This window comes from Littorina saxatilis, linkage group LG5, assembly GCF_037325665.1.
Source record: "Littorina saxatilis isolate snail1 linkage group LG5, US_GU_Lsax_2.0, whole genome shotgun sequence".
NCBI classification, from domain to species: Eukaryota; Metazoa; Mollusca; class Gastropoda; order Littorinimorpha; family Littorinidae; genus Littorina; species Littorina saxatilis.
This window is the reverse complement of record NC_090249.1, coordinates 59,465,847-59,489,903: the sequence shown is the minus strand read 5'-3', so window position 1 is coordinate 59,489,903 and position 24,057 is coordinate 59,465,847. Positions and strand designations below refer to the sequence as shown.

General features: G+C 45.9%; 2 protein-coding genes across 14 annotated transcripts in view; one reads left to right on the top strand and one right to left on the bottom strand.

Moving 5' to 3' along the window:
• Nucleotides 1–13,507, top strand: part of LOC138967584 (tartrate-resistant acid phosphatase type 5-like) — a 19,183-nt gene extending 5,676 nt beyond the window's left edge. The window contains exons 4-7 of one of the 2 annotated variants that reach the window (XR_011455993.1): nucleotides 6,575–6,775; nucleotides 8,331–8,478; nucleotides 9,709–11,891; nucleotides 12,428–13,507. Coding sequence is in view for 1 of the 2 variants with exons in the window: in XM_070340183.1 (XP_070196284.1) it covers nucleotides 6,575–6,775; nucleotides 8,331–8,478; nucleotides 9,709–9,957 (598 nt within the window). In the remaining variant the exon portion in view is untranslated. Of the gene's footprint in view, nucleotides 1–6,574; nucleotides 6,776–8,330; nucleotides 8,479–9,708 lie in introns of both variants that reach the window. The other variant, XM_070340183.1, reaches the window with a different exon arrangement.
• Nucleotides 13,508–13,669: 162 nt separating this feature from the next.
• The window catches only part of LOC138967583 (probable splicing factor, arginine/serine-rich 7), a 29,084-nt gene continuing 18,696 nt past the window's right edge, over nucleotides 13,670–24,057 (bottom strand). For 9 of the 12 annotated variants that reach the window (XM_070340170.1, XM_070340177.1, XM_070340172.1 and 6 more), the window contains 5 exons: nucleotides 22,618–22,653; nucleotides 20,802–20,837; nucleotides 16,381–16,569; nucleotides 15,968–16,021; nucleotides 13,670–14,911 (listed from right to left, as the gene is read on the bottom strand). In XM_070340170.1, the coding sequence (XP_070196271.1) occupies nucleotides 14,617–14,911; nucleotides 15,968–16,021; nucleotides 16,381–16,569; nucleotides 20,802–20,837; nucleotides 22,618–22,653 (610 nt within the window). In that variant the 3' untranslated portion in view covers nucleotides 13,670–14,616. The remainder of the gene's footprint in view (nucleotides 14,912–15,967; nucleotides 16,022–16,380; nucleotides 16,570–20,801; nucleotides 20,838–22,617; nucleotides 22,654–24,057) is intronic. The other 3 variants (XM_070340176.1, XM_070340174.1, XM_070340179.1) reach the window with 3 other exon arrangements.

The following is a 24,057-nucleotide window of genomic DNA, read 5'->3' as shown; positions in this document are numbered from 1 at the left end:
CCCCCGGCACCCACACACCCGTCTCTTCACCCGCTGCACTGGTAGTTGGTGAGCTCGTTCCTTTTACTAGTTTGAACGTATTTTTCAGTAGCTACTAGAAAATTTTCGGCCACGTGTGGTCACGTATTTTTTGGTAGCCATTTTGGAATTTGGTCGCCATTTTGTTCGTCAGCATGTCTGACGGGGATAAAAAGCGCGGCAAGGCTGATGTGAAGGGAAAAGTTAAACCTAAGTCTTCCTCTTCTGTCCCTAAGCCTATTTTGGTTGTTGTTTCCGACGCGGCTAACAATACTGTGTTGACGGTTCCGATTTCTGCCCCGAATGACCAGTCGGTTGCTGGGCAGTCTAATCAACCTACATGTACCGTTACTTCTCGCTCGCCTTCTCTGCCGCTTGCAGATTCGGCCTCTCTGGTTTCCTCGTTGCTTTCTTCGCTGGTGCTCGAGCTTCGCACGTTGGTGAGAGAAGAGATGGTGCGTTCTAAGCCTTCGACTTCCGTTGGTCCGTCGTTGGCTTCCTTCCCGCTTCCGGCTGTGACGCTGTCCTTGACGGGGGTTGTTACTTCTGCGTCTTCTACCGCTGTGGTTGGCGACTCAAGTAAGTCGGGCTGGTCCGTAGGTCCTCGTGAGACCGCTGGACGCTCCCTGCTGGGAGACAGCCTTTTTCGGCGGGTTCACGACCCGCAAACCCCTGTTCATTCTCACTTTGGCTTCGCGGAAGACCATCGTGTTCATGAGCAATGGCGGCATTTGGTTCAGGCTTCGCCGCTTCCGGCACTCGCCGGAAGCGTAGGTCCTCCGACGTACGCACCCGCTGGGGTCGTTTCCGGAGTTGACCAGCCAGTTCCGTCTGCTGCGCTTCCGGCACTCGCCGGAAGCATAGGTCCCCCGATGTACGCACCCGCTGGGGTCGTTTCCGGGGTCGACCGGACGTGGCCCTCCGGGCATTCGGCCTTCCGGCCGCCGTCCTCAGTGTCTGCGCTTCCGCTTTTCGCGGTCGCGTCTGATACTTTTCCGGCTCAGTCCGGATCTACTGCTCCTTCCGCTTCCGCTTCCTCTCGGGTGGCGGTCGCGGGGGGGCAGCACCAGCCCTTTGGGCAGGTGTTGTCTCAGCCCTGGCCGGGGCAGTCAGCGCTTCCCTCTTCGGTTGCGGCTTCGACTGCGGTTCCGGTTCCGGCGGCTGCGGGCATGCCGTCCTCTTACTCTTACCCTAGTCAGGGCATGAGTTCGGATGGTGTCGGTGTGGACGGGTTTCCGGTTTCCGGTTACGGTGTTCACCGCCCTTCTACCAGCAACGTGGACTTCGGTCCTTCGCAGGATGTTTCGGATTTTCAGTCCGTCGCCAGTGAGGTTGCACGTGTTGGTTATCCGGAGAGACTCAAAGTGGCCCTGGAGGCTGCGGCTGAGGTCACTTCGAGATATTTCGCGGAAGGGGCTTCGGTCGCTTCGGCTGCCGCTTCGGCTGCTCCGTCCGCGATGGCTGATTTTCGCTCTGGGAAGGAGGATGACTCATACTTCCGGTTTATGGAGTCTCCGTCCATAGCTTTTCAGCTTTCTCAGGTTTTGGCCAAGCCTTCTCCTTCCGGAAGCGGAATTCCTTCACTTCCGGTTCCACTGCTAGTGCCTCACGGCTCAGTTCCGGAGGTTGCTCAGCAATGGATGGCTTCGCCTTCTCAGGCTTCTGCATTTGCACTGTCTTCCCATAGACGTTTGGTTTTGCAGAAGTCTACCAGGAACTTGTTGGATTCGTTCGCTCTCCCGCGTTCATCTTTGACTGTTCCTCCGGAGATGATGGCCTTGTTGGCCAAGCCTATCAAGAAGGATGATGGCGTGCTCTTGTCTGAGAACACGCTGATCGCTTCTGAAGAGGCAGGGCGTCAGCAGCTGGAGCTTGCCTCCATTGCTGAGACTCTTATTCGGGCTCTTTCTCGGGCCCTCACTGATTCGCTGAATCCTTTCTCTCTCAGCGAGGATCAGGATGCGGATGACGTCTCCACTTTGTTGGCCGCTCTTGCGAGGGTCAATGAATAACAGATGAGACTTTCCGCCGTGCACTATGCACACTCTGTCATGTGTCGTCGGGATCTCTTTCTGGCACACTCACAGTTCTCGGAGCAGGCAACCAAGGACACTTTGCGTGCCTCACCGGTCTTGGAGGGTTCCCTCTTCGGGCATCTCATTTTTGACGCCCGGAGACAGGAAATTCAGGCGAACAGGGACCAGCAGTTTTCTGACTTCTCCCTGCACAGCCTTAAGCAATCCAAGCAGTCTCAGCCTTCTCAGCCGAAGCAGGCTAAGGTTGCTGGCCCTCCCAAACCGGCAGACAAGGGTCGTGGACGTTCTTCTTCTCGGGGCTCGAGAAGACGACCGTCTTCCGGCAGGGGGAGAGGCGGCTCGGGAAGCAAGCCTCACCCCCAATGAAGTGCTCCCGATCTCCCCCCCACCCCGCCCTCCACTCTGGTGATGGCGGGGGGCCCTTCTCGGGCTCTTTCCCATTGGCTGGTCTCTATACAGAGTCAATGGGTCGTGGGGGTCGTGAGGTCGGGCTTCCGTCTTCTCTGGAAAGATGGCAAGGCTCCTCTGGTCAGGCGTCCGCCGGCGTTCAGGCCTCCCTTCTCTCAGGAAGCCGTTTCCGTCCTTCGGTCGGAAATAGACTCCCTGGTGCAGAAGGGCGCAGTGGAGAGGGTCCTCGACCACAGATCCCCCGGGTTTTACGGACGGCTTTTCGCCGTCCCCAAAGCCTCAGGGGCATGGCGTCCTGTCTTGGACCTGTCGTTCCTCAATACCTTTTTGAGGGAGATACGGTTCAAGATGGAGACGCCAGCGTCGGTCAGGGACTCTCTCCGCCCGGGGGATTGGGCGACCTCCATCGACCTGACGGATGCATATTTTCATGTTCTTATGCATCCAGCCGACCGGAAATGGCTTCGTTTCCGGTGGGCAGGTCAGGTTTACCAGTTTCGCGCCCTTCCCTTTGGCCTGTCTCTCGCCCCTTGGGTCTTCACCATGGTCGTGAGACAGGTCTGCGCGCTGGTGAGGTCGCGGGGTGTCCGGCTACGTGCCTACCTAGACGACTGGCTCATCCTGAGTCAGAGTCAGGCGGGGTGCGAGCAGGATACCCAATCGGTTCTTCGGGAGGCCAACATGTTTGGCTTCACGATCAACCGATCAAAGTCGGAGCTCACACCGTGTCAGACATTCACCTACTTGGGAATGTCTTTCGACACGGTGGCTTGGACTGTCCGACCTTCTCAGAAGAGGGTGGACAAGCTCCAGGCGTGCATACGCTCCACTTTGCCTCTCCCGAGGGCTTCCCTGCGGACTTTGGCCTCCATCTTAGGGCAGATGGAGTCCATGGCTCTCCTGGTCCCCTTGGGGAGGGTCCACAAACGTCCTTTTCAGCTGGCGCTGAAGCCGTTCGTGGACTCTCCCACGGTGGATTGGAATGCCCTCATCCCTCTCCAGGGATGGTTCCAATCCGCTACCCATCCGTGGCTGGACACGGAGTGGGTAAGCAGGGGCGTGCCGATAGCCCTTCCTGCCCCAGACTTGGACCTGTTCACGGACGCGTCCTTGGTGGGGTGGGGGGCTCACACAGACCGGCTGACTGCGTCAGGTCTGTGGTCGGCAGATCAGAGGATGCAGCACATCAACTTGCTGGAGCTAGAAGCCGTGGCTCTAGCTCTGGACAAGTTCCGGCCCTCCCTTCAGGCCAAGCATGTTCGTCTGTTTACAGACAACACGACAGTGGCAGCTTACATCAACAAGCAGGGAGGGTCGCGGTCTCCGTCGCTTTCGGCCAGGGCCTGCGAGGTCCTGATTTGGTGTTCAGAGCATCAAATCAGGCTTTCGGCCAGGTACCTGCCCGGAAGCTTGAACACTCTGGCGGACGCGCTCAGCCGCTCCGACAGAGTGCTTCAAACAGAGTGGACCATCACTCACGGAGCGCTGGATCGTCTCTGGTCTCTTGTGCAGAAACCTCAGGTGGACCTTTTTGCCACCAGGTTCTCGAAGAGACTACCAGTGTTCGTCTCACCATTCCCGGATCCCGAGGCGTGGGAGACGAACGCGATGGACATTTCCTGGTCAGGCCTGGAGGCTTACGCGTTCCCGCCATTCCAGTTGCTCACGCGAGTTCTCAGGAAGGCGGAGCAGGAGGGCCCGTCCCTCCTGCTGATCGCTCCTCTTTGGCCGTCTCAGCCGTGGTTCCCGGACCTGCTGAGACTCGCCCAGGGCCCTCCTATTCCTCTCGCTCTCACGCGAGGAGAACTGGTACAGCCTCACACCGGCAGCCTCCACGCAGAGCCTCAGATGCTGAATCTTCACACGTGGAGGTTGTGCGGTCTTCTCTGAGGCGCAAAGGGGCATCAGATCTGACCATGGACCTGGTAGGACGCTCGCACAGAGCATCTACCTCGTCCGTATATGAGTCACATTGGAGGGCCTGGGTTTCCTGGTGTCACGAGCATCAGCTGGACGCTACGGCGCCCCGCACGATGCACGTGGCGAACCATCTTGCTTTCATGTCCTCGCAGGGAGCTTCAGCTGCCTCGTTGAAAGTAAGAAGATCGGCCATCTCGGCGACCCTACGCCAGTTAGGTCGCTCTATAGATGTTAGTGGCGTGATTGCTGGAGTCATCAAGGGCGCTTCCCTTTCTGACGTCAAGACTCGTACGCCCGTTCCTAAGTGGGATCTCTTATTGGTCATGGAGTTTCTGCGCTCAGCGGATTTTGAACCTCTCAGAGATGCCAGTTTTGCGAATCTTACACGTAAGTCCCTTTTCCTTTTGCTGCTCGCATCGGCACGAAGGGGCAGTGAGATCCACGCTCTTTCCGGTAATTCGGACGACATTTCCTTTGAATCAGATGGGTCCGTTACTTTGCGGTTTCGACCTGAGTTTCTTGCGAAAAACCAGGCTCCCGAGCGAGCTTCTCCTTTGGTCCATGTCAGGCCGTTGTCCACTATTCTGGCTCCGAATGACCCAGACTTAGTAAATTGCCCTGTTAGAGCTCTTCACATCTACCTTGCCCGTTCTCAGTCACTTAGATCCGCAGCTCAAAAGCTCTTGTTTATTTCTCTCAATACGGAGAGACATAAGGATATAACTAAGACGACTCTGGCCCGGTGGGTGTCGGCGCTCATTAAGCATGCTTACGAGTGGAGCCGCCATAACGAAGGAGGGACACAGCCTGTCCTTCCTCTGGAATCAGCTCGGGCTCACGAGACGCGAGCTTGGGCGTCTTCCTTGGCCGTGTTACGATCAAGAAGACTGGAGGAGGTGCTACACACCGCATACTGGCGTTCCGAGGATGTCTTCATGAATTTTTACCTGCGTGACATCTCGGCTCTTCGCCAGGATGGATCTAGAGCTTTGCCTGCCATGGTGGCAGGTGGTCAGCTCTTGACAAGGATTTGAGAGTGAGTTTGAACTTTTTCTTTCCCACCGCCTTGTTGTAGTAATCTGCTACATGTGATTCGGAGTAGGAATATGTAATTTAATCGAAAATTTTATTGTAAATTTTCATTTAATAAATATACCTACCCGAATCACATATCGTAGTCCCTCCCACCTACCCCGCTTATGATTTGGAGATGTTATTCTTCGAGTCGAATGATAGGGGTCACGTGGTCAGTAGCAGTAGTGACGCGGTACGCATGAGGGGAGGTAACTCCCTGGGTGCGTCGTCATTACCATGGCTACGTTTACACTTTTTTAGTTGGGGTTGCTCCCCTTAGACGGGTAGCCTTTTCAGACCTAGCACTTTAGACTGAGTAAACTGCTACATGTGATTCGGGTAGGTATATTTATTAAATGAAAATTTACAATAAAATTTTCGATTTAGCCCCATGTGAGCTTCGTTGTCACACTGATGAAGGAATCTCAAAATGTTCACTCTTCTTTCAGTATGTAGCATTGTCATGTAAATGATGTCATCACAGCAGATGACGTAATCCCAGAGTTAAATCGTCACACCGTCACATGGTGTCTCTCGCGCATGCAACCGTTGTAGGAGCATGGCGTCCCCATCTTTCAGAGTTGTCAAGTGTTGTTTCATGCCTTCATTCCGAGGTTCAATAAAAGTCTATTGAACCGTTCTATTGAGTGACAGTGTTCATTCTTTGCTGGGTACATGACAAGCATCCCTTCTAAGGGGTGGTATCTGGAGGATGCTGTATGTTTCTGCAGTAAAGTAACATGTACAAGTAGCAGTTTAAAAAAACAAACATCACCCAAAACAACTTCCCTCACTGTGGTGCACATCTTGAAGCAGAGCGCAATTTGTGTCCATTTCTGCAAAAACAGTCACTGTGGTCAAAATGTTTGTAACCTCCATCCCATTTTTTTTTTTTTTTTTCATCTGTTTGCTACCACTGATACTACCTTGAACTTTTAGAAATTCGGCTTGAAATGAGAGTCAGTAAGCACAGTAAAGTTTGTTTACATTTTGGTTTAACTTTTACCGCGCGTTTATCCAATCAGTGGCGAGTCAACAGTGAACCAAATGGCAGAAATGGCCACATTTTAAGATCTGAGAAACGAAAGGACGTAATCTTGTCACCATTCTTGTTTCAGGAACTTCCCCAACTACTACTACCCATTGCAACAGACGATTCCTGGCACAGACGTCACAGTTGACTTTGTCATGATGGACACCGTCCTGCTGTGCGGAAACACAGGCGATGACCGACTTCACACGCAGCCCAGTGGCCCTGACGATGTGGATGTGGCTGAAGAGCAGTGGGCCTTTGTGGAGAACAGTCTCGCCAAGAGCAAGTGAGGGGCTGGTGCATGTTGTGTTGTGTGTGTTGAGGTCGGGTGAAGAGCAGTGGGCCTTTGTGGAGAACAGTCTCAGCAAGAGCAAGTGAGGGGCTGGTGCATGTTGTGTTGTGTGTGTTGAGGTCGGCTGAAGAGCAGTGGGCCTTTGTGGAGAACAGTCTCAGCAAGAGCAAGTGAGGGGCTGGTGCATGTTGTGTTGTGTGTGTTGAGGTCGGGTGAAGAGCAGTGGTCCTTTGTGGAGAACAGTCTCAGCAAGAGCAAGTGAGGGGCTGGTGCATGTTGTGTTGTGTGTGTTGAGGTCGGGTGAAGAGCAGTGGTCCTTTGTGGAGAACAGTCTCAGCAAGAGCAAGTGAGGGGCTGATGCATGTTTTGTTATGCGTGTTGAACGTTGCATACTCCTGGTGAAAATGGTTCAACTCACCAGCTCAGCTCTGGCCATGCTTTTAGTGAGTTTTACATTGAATAAGACCATACCTCCCCCTGGTCACATACCAAAAATGAACTGCCTGGGCACAGCTTCTTTTTTTTTTTGGGGGGGGGGGGGGTAATTTTTGTCAAAGCAACTGGTGAATTTTTGAGAAATTAATTTATCAACAAATTCTAACTCATCACAGCAAGCTGCTAGGGTGTTTTTATATTTAGTCAAGTTTTGACTAAATATTTTAACATCGAGGGGGAATCGAAACGAGGGTCGTGGTGTATGTGCGTGTGTCTGTGTGTGTGTGTGTGTGTGTGTAGAGCGATTCAGACTAAACTACTGGACCGATCTTTATGAAATTTGACATGAGAGTTCCTGGGTATGAAATCCCCGAACGTTTTTTTCATTTTTTTGATAAATGTCTTTGATGACGTCATATCCGGCTTTTCGTGAAAGTTGAGGCGGCACTGTCACGCCCTCATTTTTCAACCAAATTGGTTGAAATTTTGGTCAAGTAATCTTCGACAAAGCCCGGACTTCGGTATTGCATTTCAGCTTGGTGGCTTAAAAATTAATTAATGACTTTGGTCATTAAAAATCTGAAAATTGTAAAAAAAAATAAACATTTATAAAACAATCCAAATTTACGTTTATCTTATTCTCCATCATTTGCTGATTCCAAAAACATATAAATATGTTATATTCGGATTAAAAACAAGCTCTGAAAATTAAATATATAAAAATTATTATCAAAATTAAATTGTCCAAATCAATTCAAAAACACTTTCATCTTATTTCTTGTCGGTTCCTGATTCCCAAAACATATAGATATGATATGTTTGGATTAAAAACACGCTCAGAAAGTTAAAACAAAGAGAGGTACAGAAAAGCGTGCTATCCTTCTTAGCGCAACTACTACCCCGCTCTTCTTGTCAATTTCACTGCCTTTGCCATGAGCGGTGGACTGACGATGCTACGAGTATACGGTCTTGCTGAAAAATGGCATTGCGTTCGGTTTCATTCTGTGACTTCGACAGCTACTTGACTAAATATTGTATTTTCGCCTGACGCGACTTGTTCTGTTTTGAGGTCAAGTTTCAACAGTTTTAACTCTTCTTTTGTTCCATTTTCCAGGGCGAACTATGTGTTCACGGCTGGCCATTTCCCTGTGTACTCCATCGCAGAGCACGGGCCGACAAAGTGTCTGGTGGACCGCCTTCTGCCCATGCTGTACAAATACCGGGCCAGTGGTCACCTCAGTGGACATGACCACAACTTGCAGGTACATGTATGGTGAAGTGGTGGAAAGTTGAACATTCTTTCTTGAGGGGTAAACAAAATTACAAGTGATTGTCTCAGATTCACTTGTGTCTTCCGAGGGAGCTTCTGGTCAGTTTGTCAGATACGTTTATTTTCTGTATTATAAGTGTTCGTCTGTCCACTTATGAGGCCACTGGGTCAAAGATCAGTGACTGTATTGTATTGTTTTGTCACAATTAAACGTACTTATGACATTTTTGATTCTTTCTTTCTTTCTCGCTTTACTGGAGTCAAAGTTATGCATTGATAAAGTAAGAAAAGCAAGTGTTAAAATCAGTAGATATTTAAACATGTAAAATACATTATCAGAGTTTTAACTGGTAGATTTTATTGTGGTATTTTCGAAACCTATTTCCCCCCCGTGGCATGAAAAGTAAGTCCGTCAATTTCAAACTAGAAAAAAATTGTACCAAATTATCTACCGTACTGCAAGTTTTCCGAAATTATAAATCTTCAAACATCTCAGGAAGCCAATAGAAATCAAAACAGATCTGTGTCATAGGTAGCATGGTGTGTAGCGGGTGTTCTGGTCTGTGTCATAGGTAGCATGGTGTGTAGCGGGTGTTCTGGTCTGTGTCATAGGTAGCATGGTGTGTAGCGGGTGTTCTGGTCTGTGTCATAGGTAGCATGGTGTGTAGCGGGTGTTCTGGTCTGTGTCATAGGTAGCATGGTGTGTAGCGGGTGTTCTGGTCTGTGTCATAGCTAGCATGGTGTGTAGCGGGTGTTCTGGTCTGTGTCATAGGTAGCATGGTGTGTAGCGGGTGTTCTGGTCTGTGTCATAGGTAGCATGGTGTGTAGCGGGTGTTGTGGTCTGTGTCATAGGTAGCATGGTGTGTAGCGGGTGTTCTGGTCTGTGTCATAGGTAGCATGGTGTGTAGCGGGTGTTGTGGTCTGTGTCATAGGTAGCATGGTGTGTAGCGTGTGTTCTGGTCTGTGTCATAGGTAGCATGGTATGTAGCGTGTGTTCTGGTCTGTGTCATAGGTAGCATCGTGTGTAGCGGGTGTTCTGGTCTGTGTCATAGGTAGCATGGTGTGTAGCGGGTGTTCGGGGGGATCTGCATGTAGTAGCTCGAGCGGGCGGTATTGGGCACTGTGTGGGGAAAAGGGTTAAACTGCATTCAGCACATCCCAGTAAAGCAGAGTGCATACCAGCAAAATCCACTTTACCTCAATGCAACCGTCTTTCCCACAGCACCTGCAGAGCAGCCAGGATGGCGTGACGCTCGACTACATTCTCTCTGGTTCCGCCAACTTCATCGATGCCAGCGTGGTGCACAAGGACAGCGTCCCCCAGGGGTCGTCGCGATTCCACTGGGCCGACCTCACCAAGCTGGGCGGCTTCGTCTACGCTGAAGCCACGGCAACCAACATGACCTTCACCTACATCGAAGCTTCCGGAAAAATCCTCTACCAGACTACTGTCTTTCCCAGGAAAGTGTAGAGTGGAGATGGTGGAGAGAAGGTGACATGGGTGGATGATGATTTAGTTGGGTGGGTTTTTTTTTCAACTCTGTGAGAACAATCATGTTAGTAGGAAAGAGAGGGAGATTAGCTTGGCCAGTGTGTTTTCTTTTTTCAAGTTGTGTATTTTGTTATGATCAGTTATTCACCAATTATGTCGTGCTTTTATTGATTAGCTTGGCTAGTGTTAGTTTATGGTTTTTTTTTAATCAGGTTGTCATATTTTTTGTACAATCAGTTCTTCGCCAATCATGTTGTGCTGTTGTTGATTTACGTACTGATTGATTGATTGATTGATTGATTGACTGAATAACCGATGGGTGGTATTGACTGATTGGGCTTCTTGTTATAATTCTTTCTAATCGTCACGCTCATAAGAAAAATACCTATCTCAGTGTTAGGCATTTATGTAGTGGAACTACGGGGGAAGCTACTGGAAGGGTATCTATCATGTGTTACAGAGTACAAACTCTCAGACCATCGGAAACTATTGCCACGGTAACGTAAGCAAAACTGCCGATCTCGTTTCTTGAGTTAGGCACTTTATCTTTATGATACAGGAAGACTTTTTTTGAGAATGTGAAAGTATGCAAATGCTCTTTGTGGGTTGTTATACAGTTTTGCTGATTGAAAATGTTGCTGTTAGCTCTTTATCTCACGTTTATCCAGCTGTCACCTTTATCCAGCTGTCACCGCTCGAGATAGGCAGTTTGCAACTTAAAACTAAAATGAGATAGGCAGATTGTTCAGAAACCAGACAGTTTTTTGCGTTTTGTTCAAAACATTAAAAAATGACATAGGCAATTATCTTATGAGTGTGACGTAATGTTGTTGTAACAACACACAGAGCTGTTTGGGCACGTTATGCATCGATACATTTTAATATGACTTAAATTGTGAATTGAAAGGGTGCATGATTAATCTGCATACCTTTGGGGGGGGGAAGGGATGCTGTACATCACAGGTGGACTACAGAATCTGAAAATGTTCATTGTGTTCTGTTCAACTAACGAGTCTTGCGTCATGTTGTGACTTTATGAGACTTAGAAACAAGGGACAAATTGATCTTTTCAGGATATTGTAGTTTCATCTTGAGGCAGCGCATTTGTCCGAGACTGTGCCTTGATTGTAGTTGTCACAACTCTTTTGTGAGGATGGATTACCTGCAGCCTTTCAGTTAATTAAAATATCCAGACCAATGGCGATTGCTATAGCCAATGTGTTCTACTATTCTAACATAAATTAATGGAAGAAGAAGAAAAGAAAAGTGTTAACGCATGCATGTGAATGATTTTATTGTGTAAAAGTAAAAAGGAAAGTACATGTAGTAAACGATAAAGCAGAATCACACATTTTCAATTGTCTTTTGAAGGTTCAACAAAATATACCCCGGTGTTGTGAGTGTGTTAAGATGAACATTAGTCTTTGCCATGTGCAATTTTACAGCTGTTGACTCACTCTATGCAAATCCAATCTTTTGAACGAAGAGCCTATATGTAATCTACGCACATTTTTTGTGAGATAAACAGTAAAACGTGCATCAAGTTATTGGCATGTGAACGATAAACGGCAAATTATAATGAACGGTCATGTTGAGAAGACGGATGATCAGTGCGGCATGTGAACGATAAACGGCAAATTATAATGAACGGTCATGTTGAGAAGACGGATGATCAGTGCCGAGGCGTTTTCAGACACATGGTGTATATACATTTTAATTCATTTCAGCAAAATATTCTTTCTCGGCAGTGATTTCTGCCACATTGATTGCTATGCATGCTGTTTTAGAATAAGAACACTTAAAATTTGACACAAGATTTAAAATGCTTGCTTTGTTTATGTGTGATTTGAGGCATTATTCTGTGATTGTTAGTGATGAAATGTGATTCTTGGGAGCCTCAACAGATCCAGGAGGCTTATAGCTCAACTGTGTCTATGATTGTTAGTGATGAAATGTGATTCTTGGGAGCCTCAACAGATCCAGGAGGCTTATAGCTCAACTGTGTCTATGATTGTTAGTGATGAAATGTGATTCTTGGGAGCCTCAACAGATCCAGGAGGCTTATAGCTCAACTGTGTCTATGATTGTTAGTGATGAAATGTGATTCTTGGGAGCCTCAACAGATCCAGGAGGCTTATAGCTCAACTGTGTCTATGATTGTTAGTGATGAAATGTGATTCTTGGGAGCCTCAACAGATCCAGGAGGCTTATAGCTCAACTGTGTCTATGATTGTTAGTGATGAAATGTGATTCTTGGGAGCCTCAACAGATCCAGGAGGCTTATAGCTCAACTGTGTCTATGATTGTTAGTGATGAAATGTGATTCTTGGGAGCCTCAACAGATCCAGGAGGCTTATAGCTCAACTGTGTCTATGATTGTTAGTGATGAAATGTGATTGTTGGGAGCCTCAACAGACCCAGGAGGCTTATAGCTCAACAGACCCAGGAGGCTTATAGCTCAACAGATCCAGGAGGCTTATAGCTCAACTGTGTCTATGATTGTTAGTGATGAAATGTGATTCTTGGGAGCCTCAACAGATCCAGGAGGCTTATAGCTCAACTGTGTCTATGATTGTTAGTGATGAAATGTGATTGTTGGGAGCCTCAACAGACCCAGGAGGCTTATAGCTCAACAGACCCAGGAGGCTTATAGCTCAACAGATCCAGGAGGCTTATAGCTCAACTGTGTCTATGATTGTCAGTGATGAAATGTGATTGTTGGGAGCCTCAACAGATCCAGGAGGCTTATAGCTCAACTGTGTCTATGATTGTTAGTGATGAAATGTGATTGTTGGGAGCCTCAACAGATCCAGGAGGCTTATAGCTCAACTGTGTCTATGATTGTTAGTGATGAAATGTGATTGTTGGGAGCCTCAACAGATCCAGGAGGCTTATAGCTCAACTGTGTCTATGATTGTTAGTGATGAAATGTGATTGTTGGGAGCCTCAACAGATCCAGGAGGCTTATAGCTCAACTGTGTCTATGATTGTTAGTGATGAAATGTGATTGTTGGGAGCCTCAACAGATCCAGGAGGCTTATAGCTCAACTGTGTCTATGATTGTTAGTGATGAAATGTGATTGTTGGGAGCCTCAACAGATCCAGGAGGCTTATAGCTCAACTGTGTCTATGATTGTTAGTGATGAAATGTGATTCTTGGGAGCCTCAACAGACCCAGGAGGCTTATAGCTCAACTGTGTCTATGATTGTTAGTGACGAAATGTGATTCTTGGGAGCCTCAACAGATCCAGGAGGCTTATAGCTCAACTGTGTCTATGATTGTTAGTGACGAAATGTGATTCTTGGGAGCCTCAACAGATCCAGGAGGCTTATAGCTCAACTGTATCTATGATTGTTAGTGACGAAATGTGATTCTTGGGAGCCTCAACAGATCCAGGAGGCTTATAGCTCAACTGTGGTATGATGAAATGTGATTCTTGGGAGCCTCAACAGATCCAGGAGGCTTATAGCTCAACTGTATCTATGCAGAGTTGGGTTTTTCTAGCAATAAATATTGTTCTTTTTCTAAGCAAGCCTTCAGTCTTATTTTGTCACCGTTTAGTTTTGCTGTGAAGCTCGGAACACACACATCCAAACCAATGCACACCTTCAGTTACTCTTTTCCTGACTGTCATTATTTCTCTGCAACAGATCTCTCTGTCGGTTTCATACACAACTAATAAACGTCGCACCTTTTTCAGGATCACAATTATCCAACTATATTTTTGAATATGAAAGCGTAAAGTACAAGATCAGTTTCAGTGTCTAACAACGAAAACACTTGGGAAGCTTACAATTTAAAAATGGACATGTTCTTTCCCTTTTAATTTGTCCACTATTGCAACAATCACTCAAAACTTTAACTACCTAAACCACACAGTCGTCCATAAAATGTCTGTGAGAAAGAGCGTAACATTTGTCTCTAAATAAAGTTGCCAAATAATTAAATGCTGTGAAAAAGTAATATGCAAACCATCAGCATTCCTCAACACTTCAGTCTTGTGATTATTAGCAAAAGAAAAGCAAGTATAAGAAACACAAGTTCATTATTTGAACATCAAATCTATGTTTGCAAATCATGTGCTGCACACAGGTGTTAAATGCACAACACAAATCAGGAAAACACAAATATACAGCATATTCTATTTTCAATTTCAAAATATTTTCTTATCTTGTTGTTTAAACTATTTGTTTGTTGTCTTGTCTTGAATTTCTGTAATAGTAGAATACAGTTTAACTGTGAAACACACACATGAACTCCCTTTTCCTAATCATTTTCCTAAAAGAAATGTCAAGGAAGAAGGCGATGCAGTGGAACACCCCTTTAAGGCCCCCAAATGTACCCCCACCCCCACATTATGATACCCCACACATCTGTTTTCATTTCTACTGGCTTTCTGCCATGTTCGAGCATTGACCATTTCAGAAAACTTGCAATAGTGACCTTGCTATGATTTTTTTCAAGTTTGAAATTGACGGAGTTACTTTCCATGCCACAGGGTAAATCTCAATGTCTCCAGATGTTGTGCGGTCTTCGGCTTGTAAAAAATGTGTGAAAAGTTTGTGAATTTTGAAAGGATTTTCCTGTACAGACCCTGTCTTAAAAAAAGGGGAGGGGTTTCACTGTACTAAACCGGTCTAATCGCTGGTGTCCATGTCGACCAACTGCTGGTCCCCGCCGCTGGATCTTGCCTCCTCTTCCTCAACGTCGCCTGGCTGCGATCGCATCTCTTCCTCGTGCTCGCTGGCACTCTGGTATCCCTTCTCTTCCTCGTCGTAGTCGCGCACGACCTTGCCCGCCAGCATTTTGTCCTTGTCCTTGTCCTTCTCCTTGTCTTCACGTTTGTCCTTGCTGCTCTTCTTCTTCTTCTCTTTGTCCTTGCGCTCGCGGTCACGACTCCGGCTCCTCTCCTTCTTCTTGTCCTTCTTGGACCTGTCGATGGAATAAACGTCAAGTTATGTGGTAACCGTTTATCTGATCAACAAAGGGAAGTAAGCGATCTAAATGCATAGGACATGTGTAATGGAGCGAGTGAGAATTACTGGGAACCAGTCTCCTGGCACCTGAGAGAATAACAAGCATTGAAATGCACAAGCGACTTCCATCTGTTAATCTGTTCGCCCTTTCCCCCAACCAGAGCACACAATACCGTCCGCTTGAGCTGCCATGTGCATTTCTCTGCACTATACAATGCTACCTGTGACACATGTTTCTATTCCTACTGGTTTCCTACAATGTTTAAGAATTTCACATTTCTGAAAACTCAAAGAAGTTACTTTGCTTGATTTTTTCAAGTTTGAAATTGACGGAAATACTGTCCATGCCATGCCATAAATGGGTAAATAGTATTATTATTAGGTGATACAGGTGTACAAAACAGCATGGTTCTAAACAGGGAGTGTAAAATTGTAATTGTTATTTCAACGTTTAAAATTTGAGAACAAAGATGTTTGATTTGAGCTGACTGCTTGCAACAACAGACTGACTGATTTCTGCAAGATGAGAACCACATTAATAGTTGTACAGAAATACCAAATTGGCACCATCAAAAAGCACATGATACCTTGGGCCTCAACAGCCCCAAAGTTGTATGTAAGAGCGTGGACTCTTTTGAAACCACAATTTTAGACCCTTCTAAGCCATGAATATAGCTTGGAGGAAGGAAAAACATACATTTTGTTGTATGTACCCTTGAATTCAATTGCAATGCTAAGACATTACCATTTACCACTCATTCTACAAGACATGATCTATTCATGACTAGAAAGTGAGAACAAGTTCTTCAGATAACAGATTTTGAAGAAGTGAAATGGGAGGAAAAAAGTCCCTGGTAGAAAAATAAGTCTCTGTCAGGAAATAATGTTGGGGTACGTATGTACGGTTTGGACATAAGTTCATCACCGCAAGAGCTGACCTAGCAGCCTCTGAACCCCCACATGTTTGCCAAAAGGCAGAAGAATCCGTACTCTCTTCATACATGACTCTTACCTGTGACGGGAGCCACTGCGGGATCTGCGAGGGCTGCGGACCTTCTTCTTTTTCCTGAAACAAAATAAATAAGTTAAAAAATCATTTGTGATTAGGCCTCATTCTGCCTCTGCATTATCAAGAATGTTACAATTCAAACTCTGTTCAAGAGCATTTCTCATTCCCAAAAGTTCACACATGTGCATCGTTTGCAGAAGTTGGAACAAAAGTCAAGGAAACTTTGGCAAAGAGATCACTGCAGCCCAGCCTTTCTGTATTTGAGTGAGAGACAGAGAGAGTGAGACAGAGACAGAGAAAGAGTCAGACAGAGTAAGAGAGAGAGAGAGAGAGGGAGAGAGGGGGAGTGAGAGAGACACCCCTATCATTTACCCATAAACAATAAATAAAAATAAAAACAAAGGCCAGCAACTCACGCAGGTGAGCGAGAGTGGCGAGGGCTTCGCGACTTGCTGCGGCGTTTCCTGGGCGGGCTGGGACTGCGGCGCCGAGCGCTGCGCACAGGACTGCGAGACCCACTGCGCTTCCTGCTGGCTCTCACCGGGGGTGGACTGCGAGACGGACTCTTCCGGCGCCGAGGAGCCGTCGGACTCTTGGTGCGATCCCTGCAAAACATTAGAAGAACTGCTGTTACAACCATGTCCACATTTTTGTAAGGCTTTTTCTCCATTTTCAAAAACACACACAGCTTTGTGCATACAGTGGAACACCCCTTTTAAGACCCCCCAATGTAAGACTTCCCTCCCTTTTAAGACCCCCCAATGTAAGACTTCCCTCCCTTTTAAGACCGTCATTTTTGAGATTTTCTGTTCATAACCTCTGTAAAGTCACCTCCTTTTTAAGACCTGATTTTCTCAGATTTTGGAGGTGGTAAAAAGGGGGTTCCACTGTAGTGATAAGACCTTTGTGCATGCTGATCAGATGTGCTTTCAAAAGAAATCACTTTCTGCTATCCATCTGCACCCGCCTACCAGTACTGGCACTTGCAGGAAAGTTCTGTGGTATAGTATGTCATGAGAGTTTAATACTACAGTGGAACCCCTCTCTAGCGACCTTGAAAATGTTGACAAAAATCGGTCCTTATGGAGGGGGGTCCTTACAGAGGGAGGGGGCGGCGTCAGGGGGCCACAAAGAAAGTCACCTCAGATTTTCCAACATCAAGACTTTTTGCAATCGCGATGGCAGTTTCTCCCTTTTTGTGTCTGTTCACAACATTCACTCGATTTTCGAGAGTTAATTAACTATTTTATTTTCTTTGTAGACGCCATGTCTATCTCCACTGCCGCCTTCTGTCCAAAGACTGTCTATTCTGACTGAATTGAACAGTGTATGTTGGTCACGTGAGTTTGTTTTCTCGATGATTGGTTTGTGATGTTTACTCAGCCCACCCAACCATCACACCTCTCAGCGGTTAATTAGTGCCTTTGCTTACGCGAGACGGTTATAACTGGTTATAACCGGTTTGTCAGTGATGCGTTACGCTGACTGAGAGTCTTGGCTTTGTCTGACAAAGTCGTTACACAAGCTGTTAGGTCGGTCCTTAGACGTTAGAGCGGGGTGGTCGCTACACTGGTGACAACTATATAAGGAAACACATCGGTTAAAAAAAAAAAGGGTCGTTGTGGCGGGGTAGTTGTTAGAGAGGGGGGTCGTTGTGAGGGGTTCCACTGTAATAAATAATACAGAGGAGCCCCTGAACCTGAAAAACTCCGGTCAAGGACCGAGTCTGACATTGGAGGTACATTCATCCAGGGATCTGAACAAGCAAGGTCCTAACAAGCAAGGTCCTAACAAGCAAGGTCCTAACAAGCAAGGTCCTAACAAGCAAGGTCCTAACAAGGAGCAAGTCTTTAAATTGGGGGATCTGAAGGGAGTGTAGCAACCTTTGAGATTCCACAACAATCCAACTCCCTTTTAATACCCCTTGTTTAACATTTTGGGTTTCCAGACTTTGTGTTGATAACCTGTGTAGTTGACCTCCATTTTAAGACCTGTATTTTCTCACAGTTGTGAAGGTCTCAAAGCATGGTAGGGTAGGTGTGTATACGTGACATCTTTTCCAGAAATGACATGATCGCAGGCCTTGGGTAAAGTCAATAGCAAATCACAGATGAAAATACATGGGGGAACTCCTCTTTTAAGAACCCCCCCCCCCCCCCCCCCATTCATGATGTCCTCCGACGGGCGCAGTGGCGTGGTGGTAAGACATCGGCCTCCTAATCGGGAGGTCGTGAGTTCGAATCCCGGTCGCTGTCGCCTGGTGGGTTAAGGCCATGACAGACGGGCAACACAAAACAATGTTTTCGATAAAAACTCCAACTCAAAACGTTGGAAAAACACATGTTTTCAAAGCGGGGATGTCACACGCGAAACACACAGACTAGCACGCTTCCTGTTTTCACAGAAATATCGGTCAGTGACAGCTTGACCCGTTCCAGCTACCGCGCTGTGTGCGGTCAGTTTGTACACATGCATGCATGCAGCGCCCACTGAAACGGTCAGTGTCAGGTTGACCCGTCCAGTACAGCGTACTGCGCTTGTTCGGGTTTCGGGTTTGTAAACAACACGGCTGAAAGCGCCCACTGATATTAGTGACTCTTGTCAAACGTTACAGGCTCCATATAGCTCTAGTAAGGATTCAGGGCTCCAGTACTACCTTGAATCGGTACCGCCTCTGGGTCGGCCATTTTTTTTCTCTCTTGTTGATGCCGGAAACCGAGTCACGTGAATTGATCGTCCGCTGTTCATTGGCTGACTACCAAAACGTGTTTTCAGATTTTAGAGCAGGCTCTAAAACCAAAAACACGACGCGGAAACACGAAACAGTGTTTTCCGAAACGCGTTTTGAGGGATGTCACACGGGAAGCACGCTGTTTTGTGTTTGTTTTGAGAGAAAACACTGTTTTGTGTAGTCCGTCTGTCATGGCCTTTAAGAGTGGAGATTTTTCCGATCTCCCAGGTCAACTTATGTGCAGACCTGCTTAGTGACTTAACCCCATTCGTGTGTACACGCAAGCACAAGACCAAGTGCGCACGGAAAAGATCCTGTAATCCATGTCCGAGTTCGGTGGGTTATAGAAACACGAAAATACCCAGCATGCCTCCCCCGAAATCGGCGTATGCTGCCTGAATGGCTGGGTAAAAACGGCCGTACACGTAAAAATCCACTCGTGCTAAAAACATGAGTGAACGTGGGAGTCTAAGCCCATGAACGAAGAAGAAGAAAAAGACGTCCTCCCTTTCAAGACCCTGTTTTCTCTGACTTTCTGTTTTTCTTCTTCTTCGTTCGTGGGCTGAAACTCCCACGTACACTCGTGTTTTTTGCACGAGTGGAATTTTACGTGTATGACCGTTTTTTACCCCGCCATTTAGGCAGCCATACGCCGTTTTCGGAGGAAGCATGCTGGGTATTTTCGTGTTTCTATAACCCACCGAACTCTGACATGGATTACAGGATCTTTTTCGTGCGCACTTGGTTTTGTGTTTGCGTGTACACACGGGGGTGTTTGAACACCGAGGAGAGTCTGCACACAAAGTTGACTCTGAGAAATAAATCTCTCGCCGAACGTGGGAACGAACTCACGCTGACAGCGGCCAACTGGATACAAATCCAGCGCGCTACCGACTGAGCTACATCCCCGCCCTGACTTTCTGTTCATAACCTTTGTAAATTTACCCCTACTTTAAGACTCCCTCTTTCTTAAGACCTGATTTTCTCAGATCTTTTGAGATCTTAAAAGGGGGATATACTGTAGTAAAGTGGGATTCAAGTGGGAATCAAAAGTGGCTCTCGTGTTACTTGTTAGGGACTCAAACAAGTACAACAGCTCTTGAGATCTCATCTCAACTTCACTGTAAGAGAACAATTGTAAAAGCTGTAATCGAAATAAACAATGAATCTTAACCCCTTGACTGCCTTATGACGGGTATACCCGTCATGCGCTTGTGCAGCCGCAGCGCCTTAAACCCGTCTTCTCCGTTCAGGAATTTTCCAGAAATGCTACGTCACTGCTGACACACAAATAGCAGCCAATGGCTTGGAAGGATACTCATGAATAAACATAAATGGTGACGCGGTTTTGCGTCTGAAGGCTATTTTCGGCCTTGGCGACAGGGTAGGGGAGAGAAATCTCGACTCGTCAAAATGGCAAACGGTGACAGTCGACCGGGCCCTAGTAGGGAAAAACAAAGCCGGACTGACGCTACAGGCGGTGCAAATGATTATGGATACTGACAGGGGAAAGGGGAGATCTTCTTTCGGAGGATTCGTTGGAAACAGGTAGATGACAGTGATTATAATCCTTTCTTGGAGCAAGCAAAACAGCCACCTGTGTTTGATCCATAGGCACCGGAAGATGCGCTGGACTGATTTTTCAAAAGTTCATATTTAAACATCATTATAAGCCAAACTAATTATTATTTCCATGATTAGACACTAAAAACAGATTCTTGGTTCAATTTCCTTTAAAAATAACATAGGTTTTACTTACGTACCTACTGCCAGTTTGGAGCTAGAATTTTTTGTGAATTATTACACCCCGAACTCCAATATTCCCTGGCAGTGAGGAATGCACATACGCAAGTTTTGACTGGCAGTGAAAAGGGTTAATAAGAAGAGAGAAAAAAAGGAAAGAGAGGGGCAATCAGAAATAAACGCACACAGACAGACATTTCTTTTTTGTCTGAATGACCACAGGTTTGTTTGTTTGTTTGCTTAACGCCAAGCCGTCCACGAAGGGAATGACCACAGGTAATAGCTATCTGACCATAGGTAATAGCTATCTGACCACAGGTAATAGCTATCAATGTAAGACCGCTGTTTAACACGACAAATTACCTCTTCTCAGTGGATTTCTTGTCAGCGGTAGCCTCACTGAACACAAACAAAACAAAAGACACACTGCAGTCACAGCAAACTACAAACCGTATCAATCTATCTTCCAATAGGGCATAACTTGTGTTTTAAAGCCCAACCTCCTCTCAAAACTTTCCTTTCTGTGGTTCCACAGCCTTTATCAGCTAAGCTGTCAACACAAGACCTTATGCTAGCGGCGGTTTGTTCAGAGGAGTCAATTAGGCGTTTATAGTAGTGCCAAGACTGTTTATCTAGCGCGCCCATGCTATCGCGGACTTCTGACAGCTCCTGCATCGTAAATCTCCTTGTCCCAGGGTACACACTAGCCTACATGAGTTGTCAGAAGTCGGTGATGGCATGGGCGCGCTAGATAAACAAACAGTCTTGGCACTACTATAAACGCCTAATTGACTCCGCTGAACAAACCACCGCTAGCACAAGGGGTTGTGTTGACAGCTTAGCTGATAAAGGCTGTGGAATCACAGTAGGGAAAGTTTAGTAGAGGAAGTCGGGCTTTAAATGGAGCAATGGTACTTACTATGTTAGCATTACAACTTGTGCTGGGAAAGTATGACTGAGATGAACACAGTGTCTCTTTATGGGGAACACATGCACAACCACTATAAAACTTTACACAGGTGAATCGTTTACTAAAACTACTTTAACTCATGTTTTAAATAATGTTCTCCACACATATACAGATGCATGCATGCTAACATTACAGCCCTCTGCTCTTCAAATCAAATCAACTGTCAACATTTTCAGAATTGCCAAAACAGGCGCGTCTACAGAGCAACTGGAAGGAGAATTATGTCAAACAAAATATAAAAATATTTGAATTACTAGAATACAGATGTTCCCCAATTTCTATAACAATGGCACATAGAAAAGTGTCCCCCTCAACGAAGTTTACACAAACAAAACAAAAGGTAACCAGGCACATGTACTAACAACATCTGTATTAACTAGAAACTGCCCAAATCTCAACTTTTTTCTGCTATGTTCCCATGTTCCCTTGGTTTACTGCAATGTTCCCTAGGTTTACTGCAATGTTCCTGTTCCCTAGGTTTACTGCAATGTTCCCTAGGTTTACTGCTATGTTCTCTAGGTTTACTGCTATGTTCCCTAGGTTTACTGCAATGTTCCCTAGGTTTACTGCAATGTTCCCTAGGTTTACTGCTATGTTCCCTAGGTTTACTGCTATGTTCCCTAGGTTTACTGCAATGTTCCCTAGGTTTACTGCTATGTTCCCTAGGTTTACTGCAATGTTCCCTAGGTTTACTGCTATGTTCCCTAGGTTTACTGCTAATTGTTTTCATTGTAGTGGTAAATGATTTCACATATAAAGAAGCAGGAAAACAAGGCCCATCAGCATTCACAGAAAACAGCATTACTACAGTCTAACATATGAATATCTATCCCTAAACAGGAAAACTTCAATAACACTTACGGTACTGAAAGTAAAAAATGCAATAGTGTCTTTTGATTTTTCAATTCCAAGTGCTAGAGCAAATTGAATGCACACACACACACACACACACACACACACATATACAGAAACAAACACACAGAAGCTGCACAAGTATGCACTGTATCAAATGAACAAACAAACAAACCAGAGTGAACAATTGACAGCAGCTAAGGAAACTTCCCTCCTTTCTATGCTTGACGGCAGGGGAAAAGGCAATGTAAAGCAAACAAAATGAACAAAATTCAACATTCTTTCCCCATAGCGCAGGTGAGATTGTACAGAGGGTAAACACCTGAAGGAGGAGCATGAGGAGGAAGAATAAAATACCTGGTCGCTTTCTTTGCCACAGCAGGTGCAGCTTCACTATACAGACAACCACAAACCACACCACTGAGTCAACACAAACACAACAACACATCACCATTACGATGACATTACACATCAGATCTGAATGTCTTAGTTTTATACGTGTACATGTACCATTTATCTCTAGCTGTACAACTACATGTATAACCATGACATACAAATACACACACATATATTCCAACAGTGATCAAACGTATACCGGCATGCACACACCGTAGTAATAAACATTAAAAAAAAAGGGGGGGGGGGAGGGTAACCATGTATCCAGGAACTATCTTCATACACTGCACTGTGAAAATAATGACATGCAATCACACATAGCTCTCTCTAGAAGACAAAGAAACACACACATGGAAACAGGAAACAAAGACTTTGACAGGTAAACAATTGGACGTAAGAGGTTCAATCCCAATAGAAAGAATGGAAGGAAGAAATGGAACAAGAACAGAGAGCAAGAAAAGTAGAATCTTGTGCTTTCACAATTCATAAAGCCTTTGAAAAAGCAAGGACTTCATTACACTGCTCAACTAAATAGGTTTCAAGAGGTCAAAGAAGCACAAGTCATTTCTTGACAGAGAAGAGCAAACTCTCAGTTGAAAGTGGGGAAGACATTTATTTTTAACCCAAATAACGGGGAGGACATGTCAACCCACACAACACAGCAAATTAAAGGTAGGTGCAAGCTTTGTATAAAACAGTGATTTACAGTCAACAGAGAAACTCTCTTATCCCCCCTCTTCTTTCCATGTTAGTGTTTCAGAAAGTGAAATGAATATGAATTGACAGCCAAATCAAACATTTACAAAACGTTTCTGATGTGAGAGCCAATAACTAGAGTGTAGTTTTGTGAACATGTTGCATCTACTGTGTGTGTCCTGTTCTGCATGTTAATAGTGATCAACCGATTTTGGATGCTGGAGCCAAGATCCATTGCTTCAGTTAAACTTCATGGCCAATAGCAGGCTTCTATCTAGTTCAAGGAAAAAGGCTTTGAAAAGCAGAATCGAAAATCCACGCTGAAAATGGGCCACCATAAGCACTCACAATCAAGAGAATGCGTACGCCCAAGGTCACAAGAATGCATACATTCAAGATGGAGAAAAAGCTCCAGTTCCAGGTCAATGCCTTTTCATAGCCTAAAATAAACAGCAAAAGAGAAGAAAAGTTGGGAAGAGTCTAGGCCAAGAATTGCTGCACATACTTCCTGCAGGGCACAGTAACTGAATAAAGAAAAGAAAAATATGAGGAAATAAGATCTTTGAGCACCCTGAGTCACGCTTGAATAAAGATCAAAAGAAATGAGGGAATTAGAGAGATCTTTAGAGCACCTTAAGCTATGTTTGAATAAAGAACAAAAGAAATGAGGGAATTAGAGAGATCTTAGGGCACCTAGAGTTACGG